Source organism: Phyllobates terribilis, unplaced genomic scaffold (assembly GCF_046119375.1).
Source record: "Phyllobates terribilis strain yellow unplaced genomic scaffold, ASM4611937v1 Scaffold_3__8_contigs__length_932513732, whole genome shotgun sequence".
Taxonomy (NCBI): Eukaryota; Metazoa; Chordata; class Amphibia; order Anura; family Dendrobatidae; genus Phyllobates; species Phyllobates terribilis.
Genome location: NW_027362763.1, coordinates 842,010,228 through 842,037,362, shown reverse-complemented (window position 1 = coordinate 842,037,362; position 27,135 = coordinate 842,010,228). Strand labels below are relative to the sequence as shown.

General features: G+C 43.8%; 1 protein-coding gene across 1 annotated transcript in view; it reads right to left on the bottom strand.

Annotated features, from left to right (window-relative positions):
- Positions 1-13,319: 13,319 nt before the first annotated feature.
- The window catches only part of SNX5 (sorting nexin 5), a 91,151-nt gene continuing 77,335 nt past the window's right edge, over positions 13,320-27,135 (bottom strand). The window contains exons 9-13 of the mRNA XM_073672489.1: positions 20,385-20,424; positions 20,190-20,276; positions 18,444-18,603; positions 15,408-15,493; positions 13,320-13,997 (exon numbers count right to left, since the gene is read on the bottom strand). Of these exons, the coding sequence (XP_073528590.1) occupies positions 13,947-13,997; positions 15,408-15,493; positions 18,444-18,603; positions 20,190-20,276; positions 20,385-20,424 (424 nt within the window). The 3' untranslated portion in view covers positions 13,320-13,946. The remainder of the gene's footprint in view (positions 13,998-15,407; positions 15,494-18,443; positions 18,604-20,189; positions 20,277-20,384; positions 20,425-27,135) is intronic.

Sequence of the window (27,135 nt, the reverse complement as noted above, 5' to 3'; positions counted from 1 at the left end):
ATGGCACAGTTTCTCTGACTGAGGAAGCACTATCTAGGGTAGAAACTGTACCAAGTTCACAGATGACTAGATCCTTATTCTTAGCAAATGTCTTCTCTTCAGAAATGGAAAATGTGCCCTATGTATTACAATGTATCCGTACGTGACACACTGGCATAAGGCAGCAAACCTAAGATCTGCAGGATGCACATACTTCTTAATCACAGCCGCCCTGCTGATCTGGAGATTGGGGGTTTAAATCTCACTGGGGCAAAAGCTGCATATTCTTACTGAGATTCGATGGGTCTCCTTCAAGATGCTAAAAAAATATATAATATAATGTATACATTTATATACTATAATATATAACCACGTCAATGCATATAATAAGTGGGAGTCCTGAAAGTGGAACTGACACCTATCCAGAGAATAAGATCCTCTTCCCTCCTGTTCACGCTCAGAAAAACATGGAGAGGCACATGATGGTCAGAAGATCTGTTTTCCCATGGGGATCCCATCAGGACCAACTCAGACACATGGGGTTTCCTGTGCAAGAACAGTATAGGGGCCCATTGCAATCCAACGGATTACAATGCACAATTCCCCCTGCTTTGGAGGTGGAAGAGAGGCCACTTACCTTTTGGTCCCCTGTGCAGCTGCCCCAATGGTATATGTCCACCCCTGGATCATATGGATGGTACACAGTCCACCATTAGTACTTACCCATCTATGCACCCACCTTTCCTCTTCTGTCAAACATGGAAAAGACAGACACACTAAAATACCCATGGCCAGATTTGGGCCATACCAAATTGCAATGTTGGCTGCATGTGGCTCTCAAGATGCAGGTTGTGTATCTCTGCTCTAAGCATGGACCACAATCTATGTGGGTTTTTCTGCTACAAAAGTGATGTTAGATCCGTTGGACATACAGTACAGACCAAAAGTTTGGACACACCTTCTCATTTAAAGATTTTTCTGTATTTTCATGACTATGAAAATTGTACATTCACACTGAAGGCATCAAAACTATGAATTAACACATGTGGAATTATATACTTAACAAAAAAGTGTGAAACAACTGAAAATATGTCTTATATTCTAGGTTCTTCAAAGTAGCCACCTTTTGCTTTGAGGACTGCTTTGCACACTCTTGGCATTCTCTTGATGAGCTTCAAGAGGTAGTCACCGGAAATGGTCTTCCAACAATCTTGAAGGAGTTCCCAGAGATGCTTAGCACTTGTTGGCCCTTTTGCCTTCACTCTGCGGTCCAGCTCACCCCAAACCATCTCGATTGGGTTCAGGTCTGGTGACTGTGGAGGCCAGGTCATCTGGAGTACCACCCCATCACTCTCCTTCTTGGTGAAATAACCCTTACACAGCCTGGAGGTGTGTTTGGGGTCATGGTCCTGTTGAAAAATAAATGATGGTCCAACTAAACGCAAACCGGATGGAATAGCATGCCGCTACAAGATGCTGTGGGAATAAATCCCCAACAGTGTCACCAGCAAAGCACCCCCACACCTCCTCCTCCATGCTTCACGGTGGGAACCAGGCATGTAGAGTCCATCTGTTCACCTTTTCTGCATCGCACAAAGACACGGTGGTTGGAACCAAAGATCTCAAATTTGGACTCCTCAGACCAAAGCACAGATTTCCACTGGTCTAATGTCCATTCCTTGTGTTCTTTAGCCCAAACAAGTCTCTTCTGCTTTTTGCCTTAGCAGTGGTTTCCTAGCAGCTATTTTACCATGAAGGCCTGCTGCACAAAGTCTCCTCTTAATAGTTGTTGAAGAGATGTGTCTGCTGCTAGAACGCTGTGTGGCATTGACCTGGTCTCTAATCTGAGCTGCTGTTAACTTGCGATTTCTGAGGCTGGTGACTCGGATAAACTTATCCTCAGAAGCAGAGGTGACTCTTGGTCTTCCTTTCCTGGGACGGTCCTCATGTGAGCCAGTTTCTTTGTAGCGCTTGATGGTTTTTGCAACTGCACTTGGGGACACTTTCAAAGTTTGTCCAATTTTTCGCACTGACTGACCTTCATTTCTTAAAGTAATGATGGTCACTCGTTTTTCTGTACTTAGCTGCTTTTTTCTTGCCATAATACACATTCTAACAGTCTATTCAGTAGGACTATCAGCTGTGTATCCACCAGACTTCTGCACAACACAACTGATGGTCCCAAACCCATTTATAAGGCAAGAAATCCCACTTATTAAACCTGACCGGGCACACCTGTGAAGTGAAAACCATGTCCGGTGACTACCTCTTGAAGCTCATCAAGAGAATGCCAAGAGTGTGCAAAGCAGTCATCAAAGCAAAAGGTGGCTACTTTGAAGAACCTAGAATATAAGACATATTTTCAGTTGTTTCACACTTTTTTGTTAAATATATAATTCCACATGTGTTAATTCATAGTTTTGATGCCTTCAGTGTGAATGTACAATTTTCAAAGTTATGAAAATACAGAAAAATCTTTAAATGAGAAGGTGTGTCCAAACTTTTGGTCTGTACTGTATATGCAAGTTTCTTTCTATGCACAGTAACAAGCAGAGCAAGAGACTAACAGCCGTGGCTCCAATGGTTGAACCCCACACATCTTACTGTTTGTCATAAAATGACATGATGGGAATACTCCTTTATAAAGAAATAGACATCTTTAGGGACAATTTTTGTTAATTAAATGGATGTGTTTTGGAAAACAAATGTGGGTTTCATTAAACATTTTGAACTATTTACACAGTGTTTGTTTTCCTGCACTTTGCTGTCTGCAGCATGAATTAACTGAAAATCTGTCAGTAAGTGGATTCTAATTAACAGCTTCTAACTTAAGTCTTTCTGTCCTCTTCTCAACAGATTTATAACGTCAAAGATCAGCTCAACTTTTATTTTTTGTTTTTAATAATTATTTGAGACACAGAATCGACCAAAGATCAAGTCAGAAAATAGGAACCCAACATAAATCGAGAGAAAGACGTAGTTACTTACCGGTAACGGGATTTCTCAGAGCCCATGACGGCACCACGGAGAGAGGGGATCCGCCCTTCAAGGACCGGAAACCTACAGATAAAAGGGCGGTACCTCTCTCCCGCATCAGTTGTTTACAGAGCTTGAGAGGACCACCAGGTAAGTAACACAAAATTTTACAATTTAAGACCTCGCTAGACACACCACGTGGCTACAATAATTAACTAATAAGCGTGCGCACCCACACGTGAAGGGAGGGAATGTACGGGTGCCGTCATGGGCTCTGAGAAATCCCGTTACCGGTAAGTAACTACGTCTTTCTCCTTCCCCCATGACTGCACCACGGAGAGAATTGCAGAGAAGTGACTCATTAGGGGGGGAACACAGCTTCCAGAACCCTTCTCCCGAAAGTAAGGTCTGAAGAAGAGGTCAAGTCTAGCCGGTAGTGATTAAAGAAGGTAGAGGGGGGAAGACCAGGTTGCCGCTCTACATATCTGCTCTATCGTAGCACCGGCCTTCTCCGCCCAGGAGGCTGCCACCGCTCTTGTTGAGAGGGCCTTCAGTTTCTCCAGGGCAGCTTCTCCACGTGAGGAGTAAGATAATGTGATGGCCTCCCTTATCGATCTGGCCAGAGTGCCCTTAGAAGCTTTCTTCCCCTTATGAGGACCCTGAAAGCAGACAAAGACAACTATCCTGCCTACACTCTTGTGTTGCCTCTAGATACTGGATTAGGCACCTTCTGACGTCTAGTGTATGCAGGACCCTCTCTTTCGTGTTCCTAGGGTTAGGGCAGAAAGAAGGGAGGGTGATTTCCTGGGACCTGTGAAATCTTGACGCCACTTTTGGTAGATAGGCAGGGTCAGTTTTTAGAATAACCCTATCCTCCAAGATTTGTGTGAAGGGGGGGCCTGCCGATAGGGCCTGAATATCACTAACCCTAAGTGCGGATGTGAGAGCTACCAAGAGTGCTGTTTTTAGAGACAGAGTTTTTAGGGATGCTTCTGACAGGGGTTCAAAAGGTGCCTCAGTTAGGGCTGAAAGGACCAAGTTCAAATCCCAGGGTGTAGTATTTCAGGATGGGATAGGGCGGGATCTAGCTGATGCCTTAATAAACCTAGATACCCATCTATCCCTGGCTAGGTCAAAATTAGAGTGCTCCCAGGGCCGCAACTTGAACTTTTAAAAGGTACTTGTGGCCAGGCCCTGCTCCAAACCCCTCTGTAAAAATTCCAGGATAGCTGTCAACGGAACCTCCCCACCCAACCTGGAACCTGAGACTGAAAGGAATTTCTTCCAGGTTTTCCCGTATAGTTTGGTGGTGACTGGTTTTCTACTTTGAAGTAGTGTGGTGATCAAATTTGGAGAGAAACCTGTGTCTTTCAGAAGAGCCCTCTCAAATTCCAGGCTGTCAAGTGTAAGCTTGACACCTGAGGATGGAGGACCGGACCCTGAGAAAGAAGGTCCGGGAGCACCCATGGATCGGAGATTGACAACCTCCTCAGCCATGAAAACCATGCTCTCTTTGGCCAAAAGGGGGCTATTAGGATTACCCTTGCTTCCTCTTCTCTGATTTTCCTCAGAACAGCAGGAATCAGAGCGGTCGGAGGAAAAGCGTAAGCTAGAGGGTAATTCCAAGGGATCATAAAAGGCATCCACGGCTACCGGGTTCCCTTTGGGATCTAGGGCGCAAAAAGAGCGTGTTTTTTTGTTCTGATTGTTGGCAAACAGATCTATGGAGGGACGGCCCCACCTTTGTACAATCTGCCGAAAAACCGCCTGACTTAATTCCCACTTGCCCTGCTTTAACTGAGTCCGACTCAGAAAGTCTGCGGTGCGGTTTTCAACCCCTTTTATGTGTAGAGCGGATAGGGATTGCAAGTTCTCCTCGGCTAAGTGAAAGATGACCTCAGTCGTCTGCATTAGGGAATGGGACCGTGTACCCCCCTGGTGGTACAGGTATGCCACTACTACTCGGTTGTCTGAGAAGACCCTCACGTGATGTCCTTGTAGTGTGTGCATGAACTCCCGGAGTGCCTGCTCTACTGCTAGGAGCTCCTTCATGTTTGAGGACATTAGTTTCAGGCGTTCTGTCCAGACCCCCTGAGCTACCAGGTTGTTGAGGTGGGCCCCCCAGCCCCCGGGGTTTGCATCTGTGTTCAGGACTTGCGGTGTCGGGATTGTCCAAGGACTCCCCCACCACTCTAGGGAAAGTGTAGTTTTCACAGATAGCGTTAACAGCCCTTCTAAATGCCCTTTTAGTGCTTTTTCTGCCTCTAGGATTTCCCACTGAAGGGTCCTGGTATGTATTTGAGCCCATTGAACGGCCGGAAAGCATGCTGTCAGGGAACCTAGCAGGGACATGGCGTTCCGAAGGGACATAGACGGGTGGGATTTCGCCCATGATATCAGGTTTAAGATTTTTTGAATTTTCCCTGAGGGGAGACGACACTCCAGAATTTTTGAATCCAGTATGACGCCTAGGTACTCCTGTATCTGGCATGGTTCTGTCTTGGACTTTTCCAGATTCAAAAGCCACCCTAAGCGAGTCAAGGAATTCATGACCTTTTCCAGATGGGATTTACAGTCTAGGAAGGAGCTGCCTATTATCAGGAAGTCGTCTAGGTATGGGACGACCAGGGTGGTCTGCTCCCTTAGATGAGCCATCACCTCTGCAACCACTTTGGTGAAGACCCTTGGGGCTATGGCTATGCCGAATGGGAGGGCTGTATATTGGTAGTGCTTGACCACTCCACCCATAGGAACAGCTACCCTGAGGAACTTCTGGCAGTCCTTGTGTATCGGGACGTGATAATAAGAGTCTTTTAAGTCCAGGACGGCCATGAAACAACCAGGAAACAGCATTTTTATTGAAGATTTTATTGTTTCCATTTTGAAGGGTTCCACCTTCAACAGCTTGTTCAGCTTTTTCAGTTTCACAATCGTCCTGTATGTCCCATCTGTTTTTTATCTCAGTAATAGTGGAGAATAGAAGCCCATGCCTTCCTCCCCCCCTGGGACCTCCTGGAGGACTGCTTTCCCTACTAGTCCCCGGATTTCCTGCTCCAAGGCTAGTTGCTCCTCGTCTGAAGATCTTTCGGGGGTTATAATAAAGTTTCTCTGAGGGACTTTGAAGAACTGGAGTTTCAGGCCCGATTGAATTAGGGTCAGAATCCATGAGCTGTTGGATATTAGCTCCCAGGCCGGGAGAAAACTTGATAGCCTTCCCCCCACCCGGGGCAAATCTTCATTGGGGGGCCTTTCTATTATCACTGGAGGTCTTCTTAAGGTATGCCTCCTCCGGACTGTAGGGTCCCGTCAAGGACAGGAAACCAGCTGATGCGGGAGAGAGGTACCGCCCTTTTATCTGTAGGTTTCCTGTCCTTGAAGGGCGTATCCCCTCTCTCCGTGGTGCCGTCATGGGGGAAGGAGAAAATCATCCAAAATATACAAAAAGGTGATTTCAGACAGAATATGGTTTTTACAAACATCAAGGTAGAACCACCTATGATCGATAATCCATTTTAACACATATATAGACCTAATGAGGGGCCTACGTAATTGCCAACCCAAAAAAAGAGATTAAGAGAGGGTGGTGGAAAGGAAGGAAGACTGAAGCAGATGACGAAGGCAGACTTGGAACAAAAAAGGTTCACATTCTCTCAAAGTAACAGACTAATCCAAAGAATCACAAGAGCGGATTTATTAACTCATTGGAGTGAAAGAGCACCAAATATTAAGAAAAGCCCAGAAACGTAAGCATGGCATGCCATGTTTTATGGAATTTATCATGGGAGTCCCGTAGTGAGGACATCAGATCTCCACATGCATAATATCCTTGACTTTAAAGATCCAAAAGGAAAATATTAGGAAGATTCTGGTTTTCATCCAAAGCAAAGGGATGTATGTTCTTACTGCCATCACCAGAAAACGAAGGATTAAAAGGTTTGTATGAAGAGATCAGAAGGGTCAGTGATTGATGAGTGACAGCGGAGTGTCCAGCTCTATTGACGAATGCAGACGCCGAAACGCGCGTCCGGGTGGATGCATCCTGGCGGTAATCCTCCTTGGCCCCCCTCCCTATAGAGGTATGTTCACCTCAGCATAATATACTATGCATTGAATATATGGTAGGACTGCCCCATCTGATAGTCTCAGTGTTCATTATACCGTCGCATATATCCCATATATAGGGACTCAACTATAAGCACTGTTATCTATTCATATGGGACATTCATTGTCCACAACTACATGCCCCATTTTTGAGAGTTAACAATTAGCACTTTATTCATTAGATATCTATAAATTTTGGGGGTACCTTTTACATTCAATTTAATTTCTTAATCATGCACTGGTATTTTATAATCTTTTACTGATATATATTTATTTTTCCTATGCACTTTCTTTCAGAATTTAACATGGTCTTTTTCAATTTTGTGAGATTATATATATATATATATATTATACATACATACATACATACATACACACACACACACACACACACACACACACACATATACATATACACACACACGGGAAGAATCAACAAGTGGGACACAATCGTGAAGTGGAACGAAATTTATTGGATATTTTAAACTCTTTAACAAATTAAAAACTGAAAAGTGGGGCGTGCAATATGATTCAGCCCCCTTGAGTTAATACTTTGTAGCGCCACCTTTTGTTGCGATTACAGCTGCAAGTCGCTTGGGGTATGTCTATCAGTTTTGCACATCGATAGGCTGAAATTCTTGCCCATTCTTCCTTGCAAAACAGCTCGAGCTCATTGAGGTTGGATGGAGGGAGTTTGTGAACAGCAGTTTTCAGCTCTTTCCACAGATTCTCGATTGGATTCAGGTCTGGACTTTGACTTGGCCATTCTAACACCTGGATACGTTTATTTTTGAACCATTTCATTGTAGATTTTGCTTTATGTTTGGGATCATTGTCTTGTTGGAAGATAAATCTCCGTCCCAGTCTCAGGTCTTTTGCAGACTCCAACAGGTTTTCTTCCAGAATGGTCCTGTATTTGGCTCCGTCCATCGTCCCATCAATTTTAACCATCTTCCCTGTCTCTGCTGAAGAAAAGTAGGCCCAAACCATGATGCTGCCACCACCATGTTTGACAGTGGGGATTGTGTTTTGAGGGTGATGAGCTGTGTTGCTTTTACGCCAAACATATCGTTTTGCATTGTGGCCAAAAAGTTCTTTGGTTTCATCTGACCAGAGCACCTTATTCCACATGTTTGGTGTGTCTCCCAGGTGGCTTGTGGCAAACTTCAAAAGAGACTTTTTATGGATATCTTTGAGAAATGGCTTTCTTCTTGCCACTCTTCCATAAAGGCCAGATTTGTGCAATGTACGACTGATTGTTGTCCTATGGACACACACTCCCACCTCAGCTGTAGATCTCTGCAGTTCATCCAGAGTGATCATGGGCCTTTTGGCTGCATCTCTGATCAGTCTTCTCCTTGTTTGAGATGAAAGTTTAGAGGGAAGGCCGGGTCTTGGTAGATTTGCAGTAGTCTGATACCCCTTCCATTTCAATATGATCGCTTGCACAGTGCTCCTGGAGATGTTTAAAACTTGGGAAGTCTTTTTGTATCCAAATCCGGCTTTAAACTTGGTCACAACAGTATCTCGGACCTGCCTGGTGTGTTCCTTGGTCTTTATGATGCTCTCTGCACTTGAAACAGAACCCTGAGGCACACAATCCAAGATGCTTGAGGTCTAGTGTGAAGTTTCCACAATCAGTGATGGTTTGGGGAGCCATGTCATCAGCTGGTGTAGGTCCACTGTGTTTTATAAAGACCAAAGTCAGCGCAGGAAATTTTAGAGCACTTCATGCTTCTCTCTGCCGACAAGCTTTTTGGAGATGGAAATGTCATTCTCCAGCAGGACTTGGCACCTGTCCACACTGCCAAAAGTACCAATACCTGGTTTAAAAACAACAGTATCACTGTGCTTGATTGGCCAGCAAACTCGCCTGACCTTAACCCCATAGAGAATCTATGGAGTATTGGCAAGAGGAAGATGAGAGACACCAGACCCAACAATGCAGACGAGCTGAAGGCTATCAAAGCAACCTGGGCTTCCATAACACCTCAGCAGTGCCACAGGCTGATCGCCTCCATGCCACGCCACATTGATGCAAAAGGAGCCCAGACCAAGTATTGAGTGCATTTACTGAACATACATTTCAGTAGGCCAACATTTCGGATTTTAAAAACATTTTTCAAGCTGTTATAAAGTATTCTAATTTACTGAGATAATGATTTTTGTGTTTTCATTGGCTGTAAGCCATAATCCTTAACATTAACAGAAATAAACACGAGATAGATCACTCTGTTTGTAATGACTATATACTATATGACTATACTTTTTGTATTGAAGAACTGAAATAAATTTACTTTTTGATGATATTCTAATTTTGTGAGATGCACCTGTATGTTCTTACTGCCATCACCAGAAAATGAAGGAGTAAAAGGTTTGTATGAAGAGATCAGAATGGTCAGTGATTGATGAGGTCCAGCTGTATTGCAGCATCCGTAACTTTACATACTTTTTTGTATCTCTCTCCAAAACAGAGAGGAGTAAGGATAAAAGATATATAAAAAAGGTACATTCTTCCCTTCCACATCGACAGGAAATGGGGTCAATGTAGGGCATAAACTTGTGCAATTTAGAGCGTGAGACGATGGAAGATTCATAAGCTAGTAAAACAGCCCATTGTGTCTGCTCATAAGGAGAAAGGCCTATGTCTGCTTCTAATTTGAAATGCAAGGAGGCAGAGATGTCTGGCGGAGCGAGAATCAAAAAGAATCTGCACTTCATAGTTCATGGTGAATTTGACCTAGTTCAACTCAACTTTGATGTGGTCTGTGGTCACAAGTCAGCACAGATGAGTTTAGAAACACATAGATAAAAGAGGTAGAATCCTTCAGCAAGTTCTTTCTTATGGAGAATTTCTAAGTTACAGGAAGAGTCTTACCTTCTGTCCTCATGAGCGCTCTGCTCCTTTGCCTCTCCGTTTGCCAGGAAGAGAGTGTGCTCCTGATGATTTAACAGTTCAGACCAGTGATGTGCTTGAGCCGCTGGTCTAAATTGTGCACTTTCCAGAGCTGCAGATTAGACAGCGTTTCCTCTACAGCATTAGAGGAGCGTGGGGACTGGGGCTGAGAAATTCAAGCAATGATACTAACCTCAAAGGTGTGCTTAGAAAGCTTTCTACCTTGCCTAGGAGACTGGCCACAGCTGATAGACTACTTACGTGGCCATTAACCAAGGAAAGAGGCAGTAAGCCACAAAAATTAAAATACTACCCATCTTAAAAATGGAGAGGATTTTTAACCCATTCACAACCGATGACGTATATATATATATACACACACATCAACGGTCATGTCCCTGCACTCTATGCGGGCTCCAGCGCTGAGCCTGCATATTTTCAGGCACATGACAGCTGATCTTATCAGCTGTCATGTGCCCCTACCAGCTGCGGGTGGAATCGCGATCTACCCGCGGCTGTTAACATGCTAAATGAAGCTGACAAACTCAGCCAGCGGTATTTAACATGGCAGTGCCGGAAACGCATCATCAGATCTGCCCAGTCACATGATCGCGGTTGGCATGACAACATAGCTGAAGCCCAGCTATGTGTGAACAAAAGCGATCAGAAGATCGCAGCTTCTAGTCTCCCATGGAGACAGCTGAAGGAAGTAAAAAGAAAGAAAGTTTAAAATAAAAAACATATATATAAAAAAAAAAAAAAAGTTCAAATCACCCCCCTTTTGCCCCATTCGAAATAAAATAAAAAAATCAAATATATTATACATATACATACAGTGGTGGCCAAAAGTATTGGCACCCCTGCAATTCTGTCAGATAATACTCAGTTTCTTCCTGAAAATGATTGCAATCACAAATTCTTTGGTATTATTCTCTTCATTTAATTTGCTTGCAAGAAAAAAACACAAAAGAGAATGAAGCAAAAATCAAATCATTGATCATTTCACACAAAACTCCAAAAATGGGCCAGACAAAAGTATTGGCACCCTTAGCCTAATACTTGGTTGCACAACCTTTAGCCAAAATAACTGCGGACAACCGCTTCCGGTAACTATCAATGAGTTTCTTACAATGCTCTGCTGGAATTGTAGACCATTCTTCTTTGGCAAACGGCTCCAGGTCCCTGATATTTGAAGGGTGCCTTCTCCAAACTGCCATTTTGAGATCTCTCCACAGGTGTTCTATGGGATTCAGGTCTGGACTCATTGCTGGCCACCTTAGAAGTCTCCAGTGCTTTCTCTCAAATCATTTTATAGTGCTTTTGGAAGTGTGTTTTGGGTCATTGTCCTGCTGGAACACCCATGACCTCTGATGGAGACCCAGCTTTCTCACACTGGGCCCTACATTATGCTGCAAAATTTGTTGGTAGTCTTCAGACTTCATAATGCCATGCACACGGTCAAGCAGTCCAGTGCCAGAGACAGCAAAGCAACCCCAAAACATCAGGGAACCTCCGCCATGTTTGACTGTAGGGACCGTGTTCTTTTCTTTGAATGCCTCTTTTTTTTCCTGTACACTCTATGTTGATGCTTTTTCCCAAAAAGCTCTACTTTTGTCTCATCTGACCAGAGAACATTCTTCCAAAACGTTTTAGGCTCTCTCAGGTAAGTTTTGGCAAACTCCAGCCTGGCTTTTTTTTTATGTCTCGGGGTAAGAAGTGGGGTCTTCCGGGTATCCTACCATACAGTCCCTTTTCATTCAGACGCCGACGGATAGTACGGGTTGACACTGTTGCACCCTCGGACTGCAGGGCAGCTTGAACTTGTTTGGATGTTAGTCGAGGTTCTTTATCCACCATCCGCACAATCTTGCGTTGAAATCTCTCGTCAATTTTTCTTTTCCGTCCACATCTAGGGAGGTTAGCCACAGTGCCATGGGCTTTAAACTTCTTGATGACACTGCGCACGGAAGGCACAGGAACATTCAGGTCTTTGGAGATGGACTTGTAGCCTTGAGATTGCTCATGCTTCCTCACAATTTGGTTTCTCAAGTCCTCAGACAGTTCTTTGGTCTTCTTTCTTTTCTCCATGCTCAATGTGGTACACACAAGGACACAGGACAGAGGTTGAGTCAACTTTAATGCATGTTAACTGGCTGCAAGTGTGATTTAGTTATTGCCAACACCTGTTAGGTGCCACAGGTAAGTTACAGATGCTGTTAATTACACGAATTAGAGAAGCATCACATGATTTTTCAAACAGTGCCAATACTTTTGTCCACCCCCTTTTTTAGGTTTGGTGTGGAATTATATCCAATTTGGCTTTAGGACAATTCTTTTAGTGTTTTTTCATTGAAGACAAATTAAATGAAGATAATAATACCAAATAATTTGTGATTGCAATCATTTTCAGGAAGAAACTGAGTATTATCTGACAGAATTGCAGGGGTGCCAATACCTTTGGCCACCAGTGTGTGTGTGTGTGATATATATATATATAAAACACATATACTTATTTGGTATTGCCGAGTTCAGAATCGCCTGATCTATAAGAATATAAAAATAATTAATCCGATCAGTAAGCAGTGTAACAAGAAAAAAATAAAAACGGCAGAATTACGTTTTTTTGGTCGCCACAACATTGCAATAAAAGGCAATCAAAACATTGCATCAATAAAAACATGAGCTCAGCACACAAAACATAAGCCCTCACCCAGCCCAGTCCCGAAAATTGGAGACGCTATGGGTACTGGAAAATGACACTTGTTTTTTGCTTTGTTTTTTTAACAAAAAGTTTGGATTTTTTTTACCACTTAAATAGAAAAGAACCTATAAAAAGTTTGATATCTACAAACTTGTAGTGACCTGGAGAATGTTATTGGCAGGTCAGTTTTAGAATTTAGTGAACATGGTAAAAAAGAAAAAAAAAAAAAAAAAGCACAATTGTGTAATTGCATTTTTTTTTGCAATTTCACCTCACTTTGAATTTTTTTCCCCAATTTCCAGTGCACGATATGGTTAAACCAATGGTGTCGTTCAAAAGTATAACTTGTCCTGCACAAAACAAGCCTTCACACAGCTATATTGACTGAAAAATAAAAAAGATCTTGGCTCTGGGAAGACGGGGAGCAAAAAACGGAAATAAAAATGGAAAATGACCCGGTGGTGAAGGGGTTAATTAGTAAAATGAAAAGGTTTTATTAGCACTTTGCAATTTTACCCATTTAAAAATATGATACAAGTCCTTAAACCCAGATAGAAAGGTGCAGGGAAATAAAAAGCCTGTAGAAGCAAAATGGTGAAATATTTAACAAAACAAAAATAAAAAATACTCTTGTTTATACAAAATAAATTTCTCGAGAAAAATGAATGAACACAATGTAAATCTTTATTGTATATATTAATATAAATATATACACACAAAGAACATCTTGATGAACAAATACATGAAAAAGATAACTTCATAGGAAAAGCTTAAAGGAGTTGCCTGAGTTTGATGACCTGTCCTAGGAATAGCTCTTCAAAATCAGATCTGTGGGATCTAGCACTCCGAACCCCACCAAACAGCTGCTTTTAGCTCCACGGGTGTGAACGTCGCCAGAACACCACAGCTCTTACTGAATTAGAGAAGAGCTGCAGTTCTTGGAAACCGCCACTACATAGTGAATGGAGCTGTGATTTTCCGACAAAGTTCACTCTTAATATCCGGCTGATTGGAGGGGGTGCCAGGTGTCGGACCCCCACCAATCCAATATTGATGACCTGTCCCTTTGTCAAGTCATCGATATTCTTAAGGCTGGGCAACCTCTTTGAAGAAAACATGTCACAAAATTTGATTTCCCCCATTATTAGAAACTTTACAATACACATATAATAATGTATTAACTTCTATCATGATAATGCTCAAAGACCCAAAGTTATGATCACATGAAGATGGAGCCGCTCTGCTCAGGAAGTCGGAAGTGCAATTGGTGCTTCTTGAGGTCATGGCTCCTTTTTAGCTGTTCTTAAAGAGGTCGATGCAGCTTTGTAATAAGGACATGTTATTCTGTTAAAGAAACAAAAGGAAGGAACTATCACTTGTTGGAGACGCAGAGAATTTTCATATTTTTGCTTTGGTTTTCTCCTAGTCTTCTACGAACAATAACTTATTTCTTCTCGGATATTGTCATATGAGTTGTTTTTCTTGATCGGCATGATAAGATAAGTTATAGTTTTGAAAGACACTATTCATTTTAGATGAAGAAAAAAAAAAGCAGCACCAGCAAACATACAACGCTGAACGGGTGCACGTCCTCCAGGCAAGTTCCAAACCTTTAAGTAGATACAGAAAACGAAGACAGCTCTCCTCTTTGGAAAAAATAAAAAAAAGTGATTTATTAGCCCACAAGGGCTGATGAGACATTTTGGCTCCAAATGTGAAACTTTCTCACACCTTTTTTTTATTTTTCCAAAGAGCAATGCTGCCTTCGATAATCTAGATAGATAGAAGCAATTCCATAATTTTTAATTTACTTTAATTTTTTTTTTTGGGGGGGGGGGGGGGCTTTGATTTTAAGATATCCACTTTGTAGTAAAAATGACACAACCTTCATCATTAAGGACCTGATTCTCTGATCGCTTACTCCGTGCACGGTAATACTGGTTCATTGTGAAATCTGCAATCTCTTAAGGAGTCCAGTATAAACCTGGCAGATATGGGCCCCTTAGCCCGCTCCATAAAGCTAGTGTGATTATCCTACATACGTTCATAAGAATTTTGTAATTATGTAAAAAATCACCAAGATACTCTGCATGATTCTCTCTATGATGTTCTTGTCTTGACGTCCTCAGCAGCCCCCTCAAGCTCTGGAGGCACAATGTATTATAATACATTGTATCCATTTTGCAGCATTCCATAGCCGCTTGCCTTCACACTTGGGCTGGTTTACAAGCCAATTGCATATGCATTTATCATAGAGATTTACAGAAGTTATACAAGTTTGTACGAATGGGACTGCGCTTTAAAAAAATAAAATAAAAATGAACAAGAGCAGCATTGCACCAAGTAACGCAGGAGCCATGGTCACTGCTTTCTGCATGTTATGGGGTCCAGAGTGTCAGCCCATTAATGTATAAGTGGGTTTCTATCTCACAGCCATTGTCAGGAGTCATGAAAAACTCTGATATTGCTGTTTATGCTTCAAAATAATGAAATTAGCAACAATTGACCTCACTCCATCACATTATGTCAACCCTGTAGCCCAGTCAGAAAAAGACTGTCGGAGTAGCAGAGGGTTTAACAATTGTATTTAAAAAGTTGCAAAATTAAAAAAACTTCTAAAAGTAAAAATAGGCAAAACATTAAAATAAAAATTTGGAGCAAATCAAGGGCTAAGGCTAAGGTCTTATTCACACGTCAGCATTTTGCACTGTAATGTGAACTGATATAATAAAGCTAAGCGCTGACACCACAAACCTTGGCATGCTTAATTTCTAGCTCTGTCATCTCCACCAGGTTTTTTCGGAAAGCAGATACTCTTCTCTGTTTAAAGCTGGTCAGTTCTAGAACAGAAGTCACAGTAAAGGTGAGATTTCCAAAGAAGGAAAACTTCTGTTGTGAAATTTTCTTCAACTCACAAATGGCTATTTATTTACGCTGTGTTAATATAGTCATGGGATACAAGTATGCGTATAGGGATTTTCTCATCATTTGGATATACTATTACTCTCTCATTGGTGGACTACCACCGGCCTCCATAGTAGTTCAATGCGACCACATCAGAAATATGCAGATACCTACTAGATAAATTCTCTCAACACAAAAGGTTTCTGGACAACAGCCTAAGAGTGCATTCACATGCTGCAGCCAAATTGTAGCTTTATGCTTCAAACGCGGCAGAAAAGCATCTTTTGCCAAGATACTGGAAACTCGCTGCATAATTAAGTGCATTTCAATTGCAAAAAACTAAAAACAAAGCGTGAATGCATTCTTAGAGTATAAGTAAACTTGGCGTTTTTTGCAGCGTTTTTTATTTTTGCTGCGTACAACACTCATGTTCTTGTTGAATTTTTTACCCATTCATTTTAAATGAGTGAAATGCGCTACAAAAACACTGAAAGAAACGGCATGCTGTGTCGTGGCAAAGACGCAGCAGGACTCAAAAGCGCAGAAAAACCCACATGAATCTCATTGATTATGCTGCTATTGTAAAACGGCCAAAGATTTCTAGCACCAAGTGCAGCAAAAACTCCACCAGGGAACTTACACTTGTAGGTATATCTATTACAGCCAGTAAAGATCACTAGTCGTAACTTTACTGCTTAAAATCTGATTCTGCTACCAAGATATAGATTTTAAAGAGAACATCAGAAGTACAAGTTCTTGTTCATCTATGTGATTTTTAATTTATTACTGAACAATAAAACGCCTGTATTTAAGTTCATGCATTGATTGGCTGTCTAGTACAATGCTGTATTACATGTTCTGCACCGCTTTCTGCATATACCAGGAAAAGCAGCTCCCCTGGGCGTCAGGTGAAGATGGCTTATTTTGGATACCCTGTGTATAAAGTACAGGACCCTGGGGAAGCTCATGTCCTCAACACAGAGAATAAACATTATTCCACTTACGATATCGCTCTCTCTATAATAAAAAAAAATAAATCTAGATCTATATATACACACACACACACACACACACACACACACACACACACACACACTACAGACCAAAAGTTTGGACACACCTTCTCATTTAAAGATTTTTTTTTCTGTATTTTCATGACTATGAAAATTGTATATTCACACTGAAGGCATCAAAACTATGAATTAACACATGTGGAATTATATACTTAACAAAAAAGTGTGAAACTACTGAAAATATGTCTTATATTCTAGGTTCTTCAAAGTAGCCACCTTTTGCTTTGATGACTGCTTTGCACACTCTTGGGATTCTCTTGATAAGCTTCAAGAGGTAGTCACCGGAAATGGTCTTCCAACAATCTTGAAGGAGTTCCCAGAGATGCTTAGCACTTGTTGGCCCTTTTGCCTTCACTCTGCGGTCCAGCTCACCCCAAACCATCTCGATTGGGTTCAGGTCTGGTGACTGTGAAGGCCAGGTCATCTGGCGTAGCATCCCATCACTCTCCCTCTTGGTCAAATAGCCCTTACACAGCCTGGAGGTGTGTTTGGGGTCATTGTCCTGTTGAAAAATAAATGATGGTCCAACTAAACGCAAACCGGATGGAATAGCATGCCGCTGCAAGATGCTGTGGTAGCCATGCTGGTTCAGTATGCCTTCAATTTTGAATAAATCCCCAACAGTGTCACCAGCAAAGCACCCCCACACCATCACACCTCCTCCTCCATGCTTCACGGTGGGAACCAGGCATGTAGAGTCCATCCGTACACCTTTTCTTTGTCGCACAAAGACACGGTGGTTGGAACCAAAGATCTCAAATTTGGATTCATCAGACAAAAGCACAGATTTCCACTGGTCTAATGTCCACTCCTTGTGTTCTTTAGCCCAAACAAGTCCCTTCAGCTTGTTGCCTGTCCTTAGCAGCTATTTTACCATGAAGGCCTGCTGCACAAAGTCTCCTCTTAATAGTTGTTGTAGAGATGTGTCTGCTGCTAGAACTCTGTGTGGCATTGACCTGGTCTCTAATCTGAGCTGCTGTTAACCTGCGATTTCTGAGGCTGGTGACTCGGATAAACTTATCCTCAGAAGCAGAGGTGACTCTTGGTCTTCCTTTCCTGGAGCGGTCCTCATGTGAGCCAGTTTCTTTGTAGCACTTGGTTTTTGCAACTGCACTTGGGGACACTTTCAAAGTTTGTCCAATTTTTCGCACTGACTGACCTTCATTTCTTAAAGTAATGATGGTCACTCATTTTTCTTTACTTAGCTGCTTTTTTCTTGCCATAATACAAATTCTAACAGTCTATTCAGTAGGACTATCAGCTGTGAATCCACCAGACTTCTGCACAACACAACTGATGGTCCCAACCCCATTTATAAGGCAAGAAATCCCACTTATTAAACCTGACAGGGCACACCTGTGAAGTGAAGACCATTTTCGGTGACTACCTCTTGAAGCTCATCAAGAGAATGCCAAGAGTGTGCAAAGCAGTCATCAAAGCAAAAGGAGGGCTACTTTGAAGAACTTAGAATATAAGACATATTTTCAGTTGTTTCACACTTTTTTGTTAAGTATATAATTCCACATGTATTAATTAATAGTTTTGATGCCTTCAGTGTGAATGTACAATTTTCATAGTAATGAAAATACAGAAAAATCTTTAAATGAGAAGGCGTGTCCAAACTTTTGGTCTGTACTGTACATACATACATTATTGTTACTGATACTAGTCAATTTTTTTTCCCCATTCTTGAACTTGTTGGAAGGAAAAGTAGTTCAATGTGCAGTAATAATATGAGAGCGGTTACGCTAGTGAAGTATGCAGTCTGAAGAAGGAAGTGATGACGGAGAAGTGGAGTACCACTCATCCCTACCTTGTTTACCAGACTCCGAAAGCTTCTCAAATTTCTGGCAGCACTGTTGTTGTTGCAACTCAGCCTGTTTCACGTCTTTGCTTCTCAACCTGGCCTTATCAAGAGCTTTGTTTGAGTTCTCATATTCGACCAGGCTCTTTGTCCTTCTCAGCAGAAGGTCCTGAAGGACATTGGATAGGAGAATAATATAATACACACACACACACACACTAATAATATAATATAATATAATATATATATATATTACACATACACATATATACAGCTCAAAAAAATAAAGGGAACACTTAAACAACACAATATACCTCCAAGTCAATAACACTTCTGTGAAATCTACCTGTCCAGTTATGAAGCAACACCAATTGTGAATCAATTTCTCCTGCTTTGTGCAAATGGAACAGACAACTGGTAGAAATGATAGGCAATTAGCAAGATACCCCCTATAAAAGGAGTGGTTCTGCAGGTGGTGACCACAGACCATTTCTCTGTTCTCATCCTTTTTGGCTGTTTTGGTCACTTTTTCATTTTGCCATTGCTCTCACCCCTAGAGGTACAGTAGCATGAGGCGGTGTGTACAGTACAATCCACAGAAGTTGTTCAGGTAGTGCAGTTCATCCAGGATGGCACATCAGTGCGAGCTGTGGCAAGAAGGGTAGCTGTGCCTGTCAGCACAGTGTCCAGAGCATTGAGCAGATACCAGGGGATGTGGAGGTAGCCATAGGAGGGCAACAACCCAGCAGCAGGACAGTTACCTCCGCCTTTGTGCAAGGAGGAACAGGAGGAGAACTGCCAGAGGCCTGCAAAATGACCTCCAGCAGGCCACAAATGTGCATGTGTCTGCACAAACTGTTAGAAACCAACTCCATGAGGGTGGTATGAGGGCCTGACATCCAGATGGGGGTTGTGCTCACAGCCCAACACCATGCAGGATGCTTGGCTTTTGCCACAGAACACCAGGATTAGCAAAGTCGCCAGTGGCGCCCTGTGCTCTTTACAGATGAAAGCAGGTTCACACTGAGCACAAGTGACAGACGTGCAGAGTCTGGAGACGCTGTGGAGAGCGATCTGCTGCCTGCAACATCCTTCAGCATGACCGGTTTGACAGTGGGTCAGTAATGGTGTGGGGTGGCATTTCTTTGGAGGGCTGCACAGCCCTCCATGTGCTCGCCAGAGGTAGCCTGACTGCCATTAGGTACCGAGATGAGATCCTCAGACCCCTTGTGATACCATTTGCTGGTGCGGTTGGCCCTGGATTCCTCCTAATGCAGGACAATGCCAGACCTCATGTGGCTGGAGTGTGTCAGCAGTTCCTGCAAGATGAAGGCATCATGTCTCGCTCCATCCACCAAGGTCAAGTTGCACCACAGACTGTGCAGGAGTTGGCAGATGCTTTAGTCCAGGTCTGGGAGGAGATCCCACAGGAGACCATCCGCAACCTCATCATGAGCATGCCCAGGCGTTGTAGGGAGGTCATACAGGCAAATGGAGGCCACACACAATACTGAGCCTCATTTTTACTTGTTTTAAAGACATTACATCAAAGTTGGATCAGCATATAGTGTGTTTTTCCACTTTAATTTTGGGGTGACTCAAAATCCAGGCCTCCATTGGTTAATAAATTTGATTTCCATTGATGATTTTTGTGTGATTTTGTTGTCAGAATATTTCTTTCATTCAGATCTAGGAGTGTTCCCTTTATTTTTTTGAGCAGTGTATTTCCACCCACACACACACACACACACACACCTTGGCTGCCTCAATATTGAGCATATAGTATCTTAACAGTTCTGATAGCTTCAAGTCTTCATCTGATGCAACTCGGGCTTCTACTTTCTGAAACAAAAAAAGATGGCAAAATTTGCAAGCGCCAAGTACAATAATTTTTGCAAGAGTAGCAAAAATAAGAAAAGAAAAAAAAAATCTATATAAAATAAAGCTTACCCGGAGTTTTTCAAACAATTCTGCTAGCTTCAGTAGATATCTGGGGGAAAAAAAAAAAATTAGGATGAATTTTTTTGTAAACTGAATTGTAATGAAAGCAGAGAGACAGAGAGAAGTATTCGTATAAGATTAGGAACGTGCAATAATATGGACACTTTTATAGTTTATTTTGCTGGTGTGATATAACAGCGACAAGGAATATAGTCTGGGTGTAGTACACAACCATTTGCCATAAGGCACAGTCATGGTCACCACTTTACTGCCTGCATGTGACGTGCATGGCAAGGTCTATAAAGGGCATGACTTTTGCGTTACTTGGCGCTTTTACAAAATTATTTCTCATCTTTCACACCAATTGTAATATTAAGAGCCTTACAAACAAAGCTCAAAACACATTATAGAAAAGATTTTCCATTTCAACTCATGAATTCTAACTAGTAACTAGTGATGACTGTATATACACAGAGGCAGAGGAAGATCAAGTGGATTACTTGGAATTTTTTAGGTTTTGTTCTTTAAATGCTCCATTGTTAGAGACTGGCAGGATAGATAGTTGCCTAAATAAAGGTTCCAGGCTGTCCATGTAGTGTGCGGATGCACTGGGCATTCAGAGAGATGTTCAGTGTAGCCACTCTGAGCTCTCTGATGGAGGACTCTAGTAAGGGTTGAACAAATAAAGTGGCACACTGTAACACTGAGTATATAGATATGAAATATGAATAGCATAACTGCTGTAAAAAATAGAAATAAATGAAAACATTTTTTGAAAATTTTTTTAGCGCATGTAAATATGAAGTATGGAAAATGAATAGCATTACTGCTGTAAATAAATGAGAAATCTTAGCGCATAAATTGGCCAATTCATGTGTACCTGACAGCCGCGGTAAGGCGTTTCTCGATGTCAGGACCTACCAATGTGAATACCTCTCTAAGAGACCTATTGCTATTCATTTTCCATACTTCATATTTACATGCGCTAAAAAAATTTTCAAAAAATTTTCATTTATTTCTATTTTCTACAGCACTTATGCTCTTCATATTTCATATCTATATACTCAGTGTTACAGTGTGCTACTTTATTTGTTCATTATATATGGAGGTAGCTGCTCTTAGTAAGCACCTGTTGACACCTAGTTTTTGTAGTGGAAGTGCCGTCATTTTCTTTGTTACTAGATTCAGCGTTGACTGAGCACTCCACCCCCACCCTCATGCCGCAGGTGGTTTTAAATGCATCAGGATCTGTCTTTCCCACACATAAGCAGACGGAGGTCTCTTAGAGAGGTATTCACATGGTTAGGTCCTGACATCGAGAAACGCCTTACCGCGGCTGTCAGGTACACATGAATTGGCCAATTTATGCGCTAAGATTTCTCATTTATTTACAGCAGTAATGCTATTCATTTTCCATGCTTCATATTTACATGCGCTAAAAAAATTTTCAAAAATTTTTTTCATTTATTTCTATTTTCTACAGCAGTTATGCTCTTCATATTTCATATCTATATACTCAGTGTTACAGTGTGCTACTTTATTTGTTCATTATATATGGAGGTAGCTGCTCTTAGTAAGCACCTGTCCACACCTAGTTTTTGTAGTGCAAGTGCCGTCATTTTCTTTGTTTCTAGTAAGGGTTGAGCCTCCTTTAAATTAGAATGCCCCAATTGGGTTTTAAAAAATGGGTTTTCTAAACCACACCAACACTTTGTGTGTGTTGCTTTCAAAAACATCTACCCAACCAAAGGGTCAGTGGACACAGCAGATAGCCGCAGGCCACAAGGCCACCATGAGGCCTGGGAGTCAAGAGGTGGGTGGGGGGCAGTGCCACTCACCCCCAATCGCATCGCACTTTCAACTGTGTTGGCATCGTGGATGATGAAGTTAAAAGCAACGATGGAGGAGGGAGCACTCAGCTTCTCCCTCCATCATTCTCACTGCACGTCTGAGCTTTGACATCTCAGCGCAGCAGGCGCGATAATGTCACTACATCGCTCCTGCTTTGCCGAATAGTGTACGGCTGCAGACTACACACTAAGGAGACTGGAGCAGCAGGGGGAATGAGAAACGGGGAGCATTTTTCTTTTTTTTTTTCTTTAAATCAATGGGGGCCATTACACTGTTGGGAGGGCTATGTGGGGGCCATTATATTATTTGGAGGGCTATGTGGGGGCCATTACACTGTGTGCAGCCCATTACACAATGTGGAGGGTTGTGTATGGAGGGCTGTGTTAGGACGATCATACTTTATTGGGGTCACTGTGGGGGTATCATACTTTGCGGGGTGGTGAGTAATGCAGGGTCATTAAACTGCATGAGTGGAGGGAACTGTAGGAATTCACTGTGGGGGTATCATACTGTATTTGGTTTTTCAACTGTGGAAAATCAGCAGCCTATTAATAAAATTGACCAAAAAGTAAATTCTATGTTAGATGTAGACTGGTGTAGATTGCAAATTGATGTTAACTATTATTGCCAGAGTAAATTGTGGCAAACCTGTTGGGCCGTGGAAGGCCTGCCTCGTCCCACAAGCCACCTACACAACGACAACCACGATAAAAATTGTCGAGAGAGTGTCATAAAACTGGGAAATCGCAAATGTGGTGCCCTCTATCGACTTTTTTTAAGCCTGAAATCTGACATATAGCTACTAATAAATTTCCCCAATACATAGCACGGAAGTGAACCTAAAGCTTTTTAAAAGGGGCTGTACAGTCTAAATTGATAAGTCTGCAGTCACTCTGTGTGACTGCAGACTTATGAATCCCCCCCAGTACACGCACTGAGGATTCGCCGTTATCTGAGCCGGGACCAGCGGGTACTTATGCGTTATGCATACTCCCGGGCATAGCCCATCAAGTGAGCACAGCCTCGTTCCATAAACTTGTATCAAGTGTACGGAGCGAGGCCGCATCCACTTGAGCTCTGCCCGGGAGTAAGCATAAAGCATAAGTACCCGCTGGTCCCGGCTCAGAAATCGGCGAATCCTCACAGTGCTCATCAATTTAGACCAGACAGCCCCTTTAAATGTGATTATTTTTATCTGCCTGGAAATTAAAGAGAATTTTTAATAACCTAACATTCTTTCCGCAATGTAAAAATGTATACACCAATACAACTTTTTTAGTAACTATGGTCGCATGTCCTACTGCCAGTCCAATGTGGTGATGTCCCATGGCTCCTTGGGCAGATACATTTAGTCTAAGGGCGCTGTCCAATTAACACATTCTCTTACAGCTTTCATGTAAGAAAACTTAGTGGGACTTATAGTGGTATTCTCAAGTTTGCAAGTTATCCCTTATCCACAGGATACAGAATATCTTCAAAAATATTGGGGGTCCAACTGCTGGGACCCCCCACGGATGCCGAGAACCAGGGCTCTGATGAGCTGCACTCATATCCATGTGACATCCGTGTGACGCGCCCCTGGGCCTGCTGTGTCGCGCAGCGTCCCGCGCGGGGGGGGGGGCTTACCCGGAACCGGATCAGATGAGGGTTGTAGTCTCCGAGTGGCGGGGACCCGGTCCGTGCCCAGGGAGTCAAACTCAGTATGTGGCAGTCTTGATAGATGTTATTTGAGTGTCGACTACGCCACCCGTTGATTTGCAGCTATGGAGCTGCCGCTGCAGGGCAGACCGCTGAGGCCGGTGTAGAATGGTGCAGCGTGATAGTATAACCCCCAACGGGAGGGGTATGGCCTCAGGGCAGCCGACGTGGAAGATGGGGGGTAGCAGGAACCACTCAGAGACGGTGCGGTGTAATTCAGGGTCTTTACTGGTAACAACGATAGACCCTCCCGGAGTACTTGCTAGCGAACGGGGCCTGGTCAGTCCTTGAGCAGATGGGATCTCCCCTGGCCAGGCGGAGTTGTAGGCCTCCCAAACTGACTGTACTCTTCTGGCTACCTTGCTAGAAGCGGATATAAGTAGCCCACGTCCCTGAGTGTACCGTGTGGTGCTCACCCGTATGGCCGGTGACTCGGGGCCTTCTAATGGCTTCCGCTCCACGATGGCGGTGCTGGTCCCACGCGTGTGACCGTGTCTTCGGGTTTCTGGGCCTGAGGACCTGAAATCCCCTGCCGGTCGGCTTCTGCTGCTGGGTAAGAGTTAGTCCCCACAGCCTCGGACGCCGGGTCCGGTAAGAAAGCTTCTCAGTCAGGGCGAGCTCTGCAGCTGCCAGCCCCTGACTCGTAGTAGTATTGCTCCCACTGAGCTTCTGCTGTTTCTTCCTATGACTGTTTCTCGTCTCTACTCTCCTTGACTGACTAACCCTGCCTCAGCCCCGGGTTTATACAGGGGAAGTTCTTCCCCTCCCAAGACTGGGCAGGAGGTGTGGCATGCACAGGATCCCTGACCAAAGGACCTCCCACCTGCTCTCAGACATAACATTACATTACTGTGGAAACCAGACCCCTGGGGTGCCACATTCCCCCCTAGCAAAATTTAGTACTCCGGGACTAAACACATTTTTAGAAAAACATAACAAGGTATAACAATAACAATACAATAAAGAAACACATAAAGGTGGTCACGGCATGTCCGTAACCGGGTGCAGTCTTTGAAGAAACAAAGGTGTCCATTTCACCAAAACAGGGAGACGTAACCAGGTAGGGGTCTGTCCTACCCCGAGTCCTTAACAGTCTCTAGTCCATCCTGGGTTACGCTCCAACTAATTGTACAAGGATTCCCGGTAGATCCACCAAGGATTCCTAAAAATAACTAGAAACACAAAATTATACACAAGCAACAATACACAGGTAAACATAAATAAAACAATTTATACACTTTAAATCCTCCAGCGTGCGGGTAACTGGCCTCTAGTGGACCTACGGAGCTGACTGTCTGGCCCCGAACTACAGGGTGTAGGAGCTGTCAAGGGTAAACTGGGCAGCTGTTTACGAGTTCCCTGGCTCACTAGGGATATGGCAGGCTCACTGCAAGCAGAGGATTGATCCTCCTGGTCTGCGGGTGTGGGGTCTTCTGCCTCCTGGACCGGCTGTTCTTCCAGCTCTACCCGTTGCTCCGTAGGTGCTTGGGATGACGGTTGGAGGAAGGTGAGTACGGGCACCACAACTGCACCATTGACTTGAGTCCAAGACCGAGGGAAGTCCCCGAGCACAGTACTAACCATATCTTCCCTTTCCTCTACGGGTCGATGGTCTTCTTGTTCCTCTTCAGGGTTCCTCAGTTGTTCAGGACAGTTCTTCAGGTGGTCCCGGGATACAATGGCTGTGGTTTCCCCTCCGTCTTTACTGATGGTGCAGACCTTCGGGTTCTCGTGGCTTGAGGGCAGTACGGTGTACGGGTCCTTCTCCCACTGGTCGTCCAACTTGTGGAGCCGTCTTTTCCTCTTTAAGACCTGCTCTCCGGGTACCAGGGGAACGGCGGGAGCGTACTGGTTGTAAGTTTTCTCTTGTCTTTCCCTAGCCTGACAGAGACTTCGCTCCACGCTCTCCTGTACTTTCCGGTACTGTTGCTGCCTCTCTGTGTCCCAGTCTGCTTCTGGTGAAGTGTCCTCGGGTGTCAGGACTCCCATTTCCAGGTCAACAGGTAACTTACCAGGTCTCGCCCTCATTAGGTAAGCCGGGGTATAGTTGGTGGAACCTACCGGGATGTGGTTGTATAGGTCCACCAGATCGGGCAACTTCTCAGGCCACAGACTGCGTTCTTCCAGGGGCAACGTTTTTAGAAGATCCATTACCACCTGGTTCATTTTTTCACAAAGTCCATTAGTTTGCGGATGGTAGGGTGTCGTCCTTATCTTCCGGCAGCCATACAGATTGCAAAATTCCTGGAAGACCTCCGCTTCAAAGGCAGGTCCCTGGTCCGTCAGCACTTGGTCCGGGTACCCGTGTGGACGGCAGAAGTGCTGCTGGAAGGCTCTAGCTGCTGTTTGAGCCGTTAAGTCCTTGACGGGGACGACAACCAAGAACCGGGAGTAATGATCCACGATGGTTAACGCGTAGACGTAGCCACTTCTGCTTGGGGTCAGTTTTACATGATCCAAGGCTACCAGTTCCAACGGTTGCCGGGTGACGATGGACTGCAGGGGAGCCTTCTGGCTGGCACGGTCCTTCCTTCTCAGGTTGCACGGGCCACAGTCTCTGCACCACTTCTCGATGGTTCCCCTCATGCCTACCCAGTGGAACCGCTCGCGCAGCAGGAACTCCAGCTTCTTCCACCCGAAGTGTCCAGCTCCGTCGTGGTATGCCTCCATCACCATGGCTGCGTCTCTTCGTGGCACCACTACTTGCCAGAGTAATTCATGCGTCCGGGAGTTAACCATTCTGCGGCACAACTTCCCTTTGTAAAGGAACAGTCGACTCTTCTCTGCCCATAGTTGTTTGGCTTCCTCCGGAGCGTCTGGTTCAAGGCGAGCCTCCGGCCGAGTCAGCATCTCCTTCACCAGTCGGACGGCAGGGTCGCTGTCTTGCGTTTCCGCCCAGTTGTAGTGGGGTAAGGGGTTCAACGTAGCAGCCTGCTTACTCCTTACCCGGTGGGAATACTGGATAGTCCCATGACGGTGGAACGCAGGGAGTTCAACTTCTTCCAGTCCCTCCGGATCTTCTCCTCCGTCCGGCAGGTTGGGCATCATGGACAGGGCGTCCGCGTTGGTATTGGAGCGTCCTGCCCGGTATTTGTGAACTCGTAGTTGGACAGACGGGCCATCCACCTCTGCTCCAGGGCACCGAGTCTTGCCGTGTCCAGGTGTGTCAACGGGTTGTTATCCGTGTACACGGTGAACCGGGAAGAAGCGA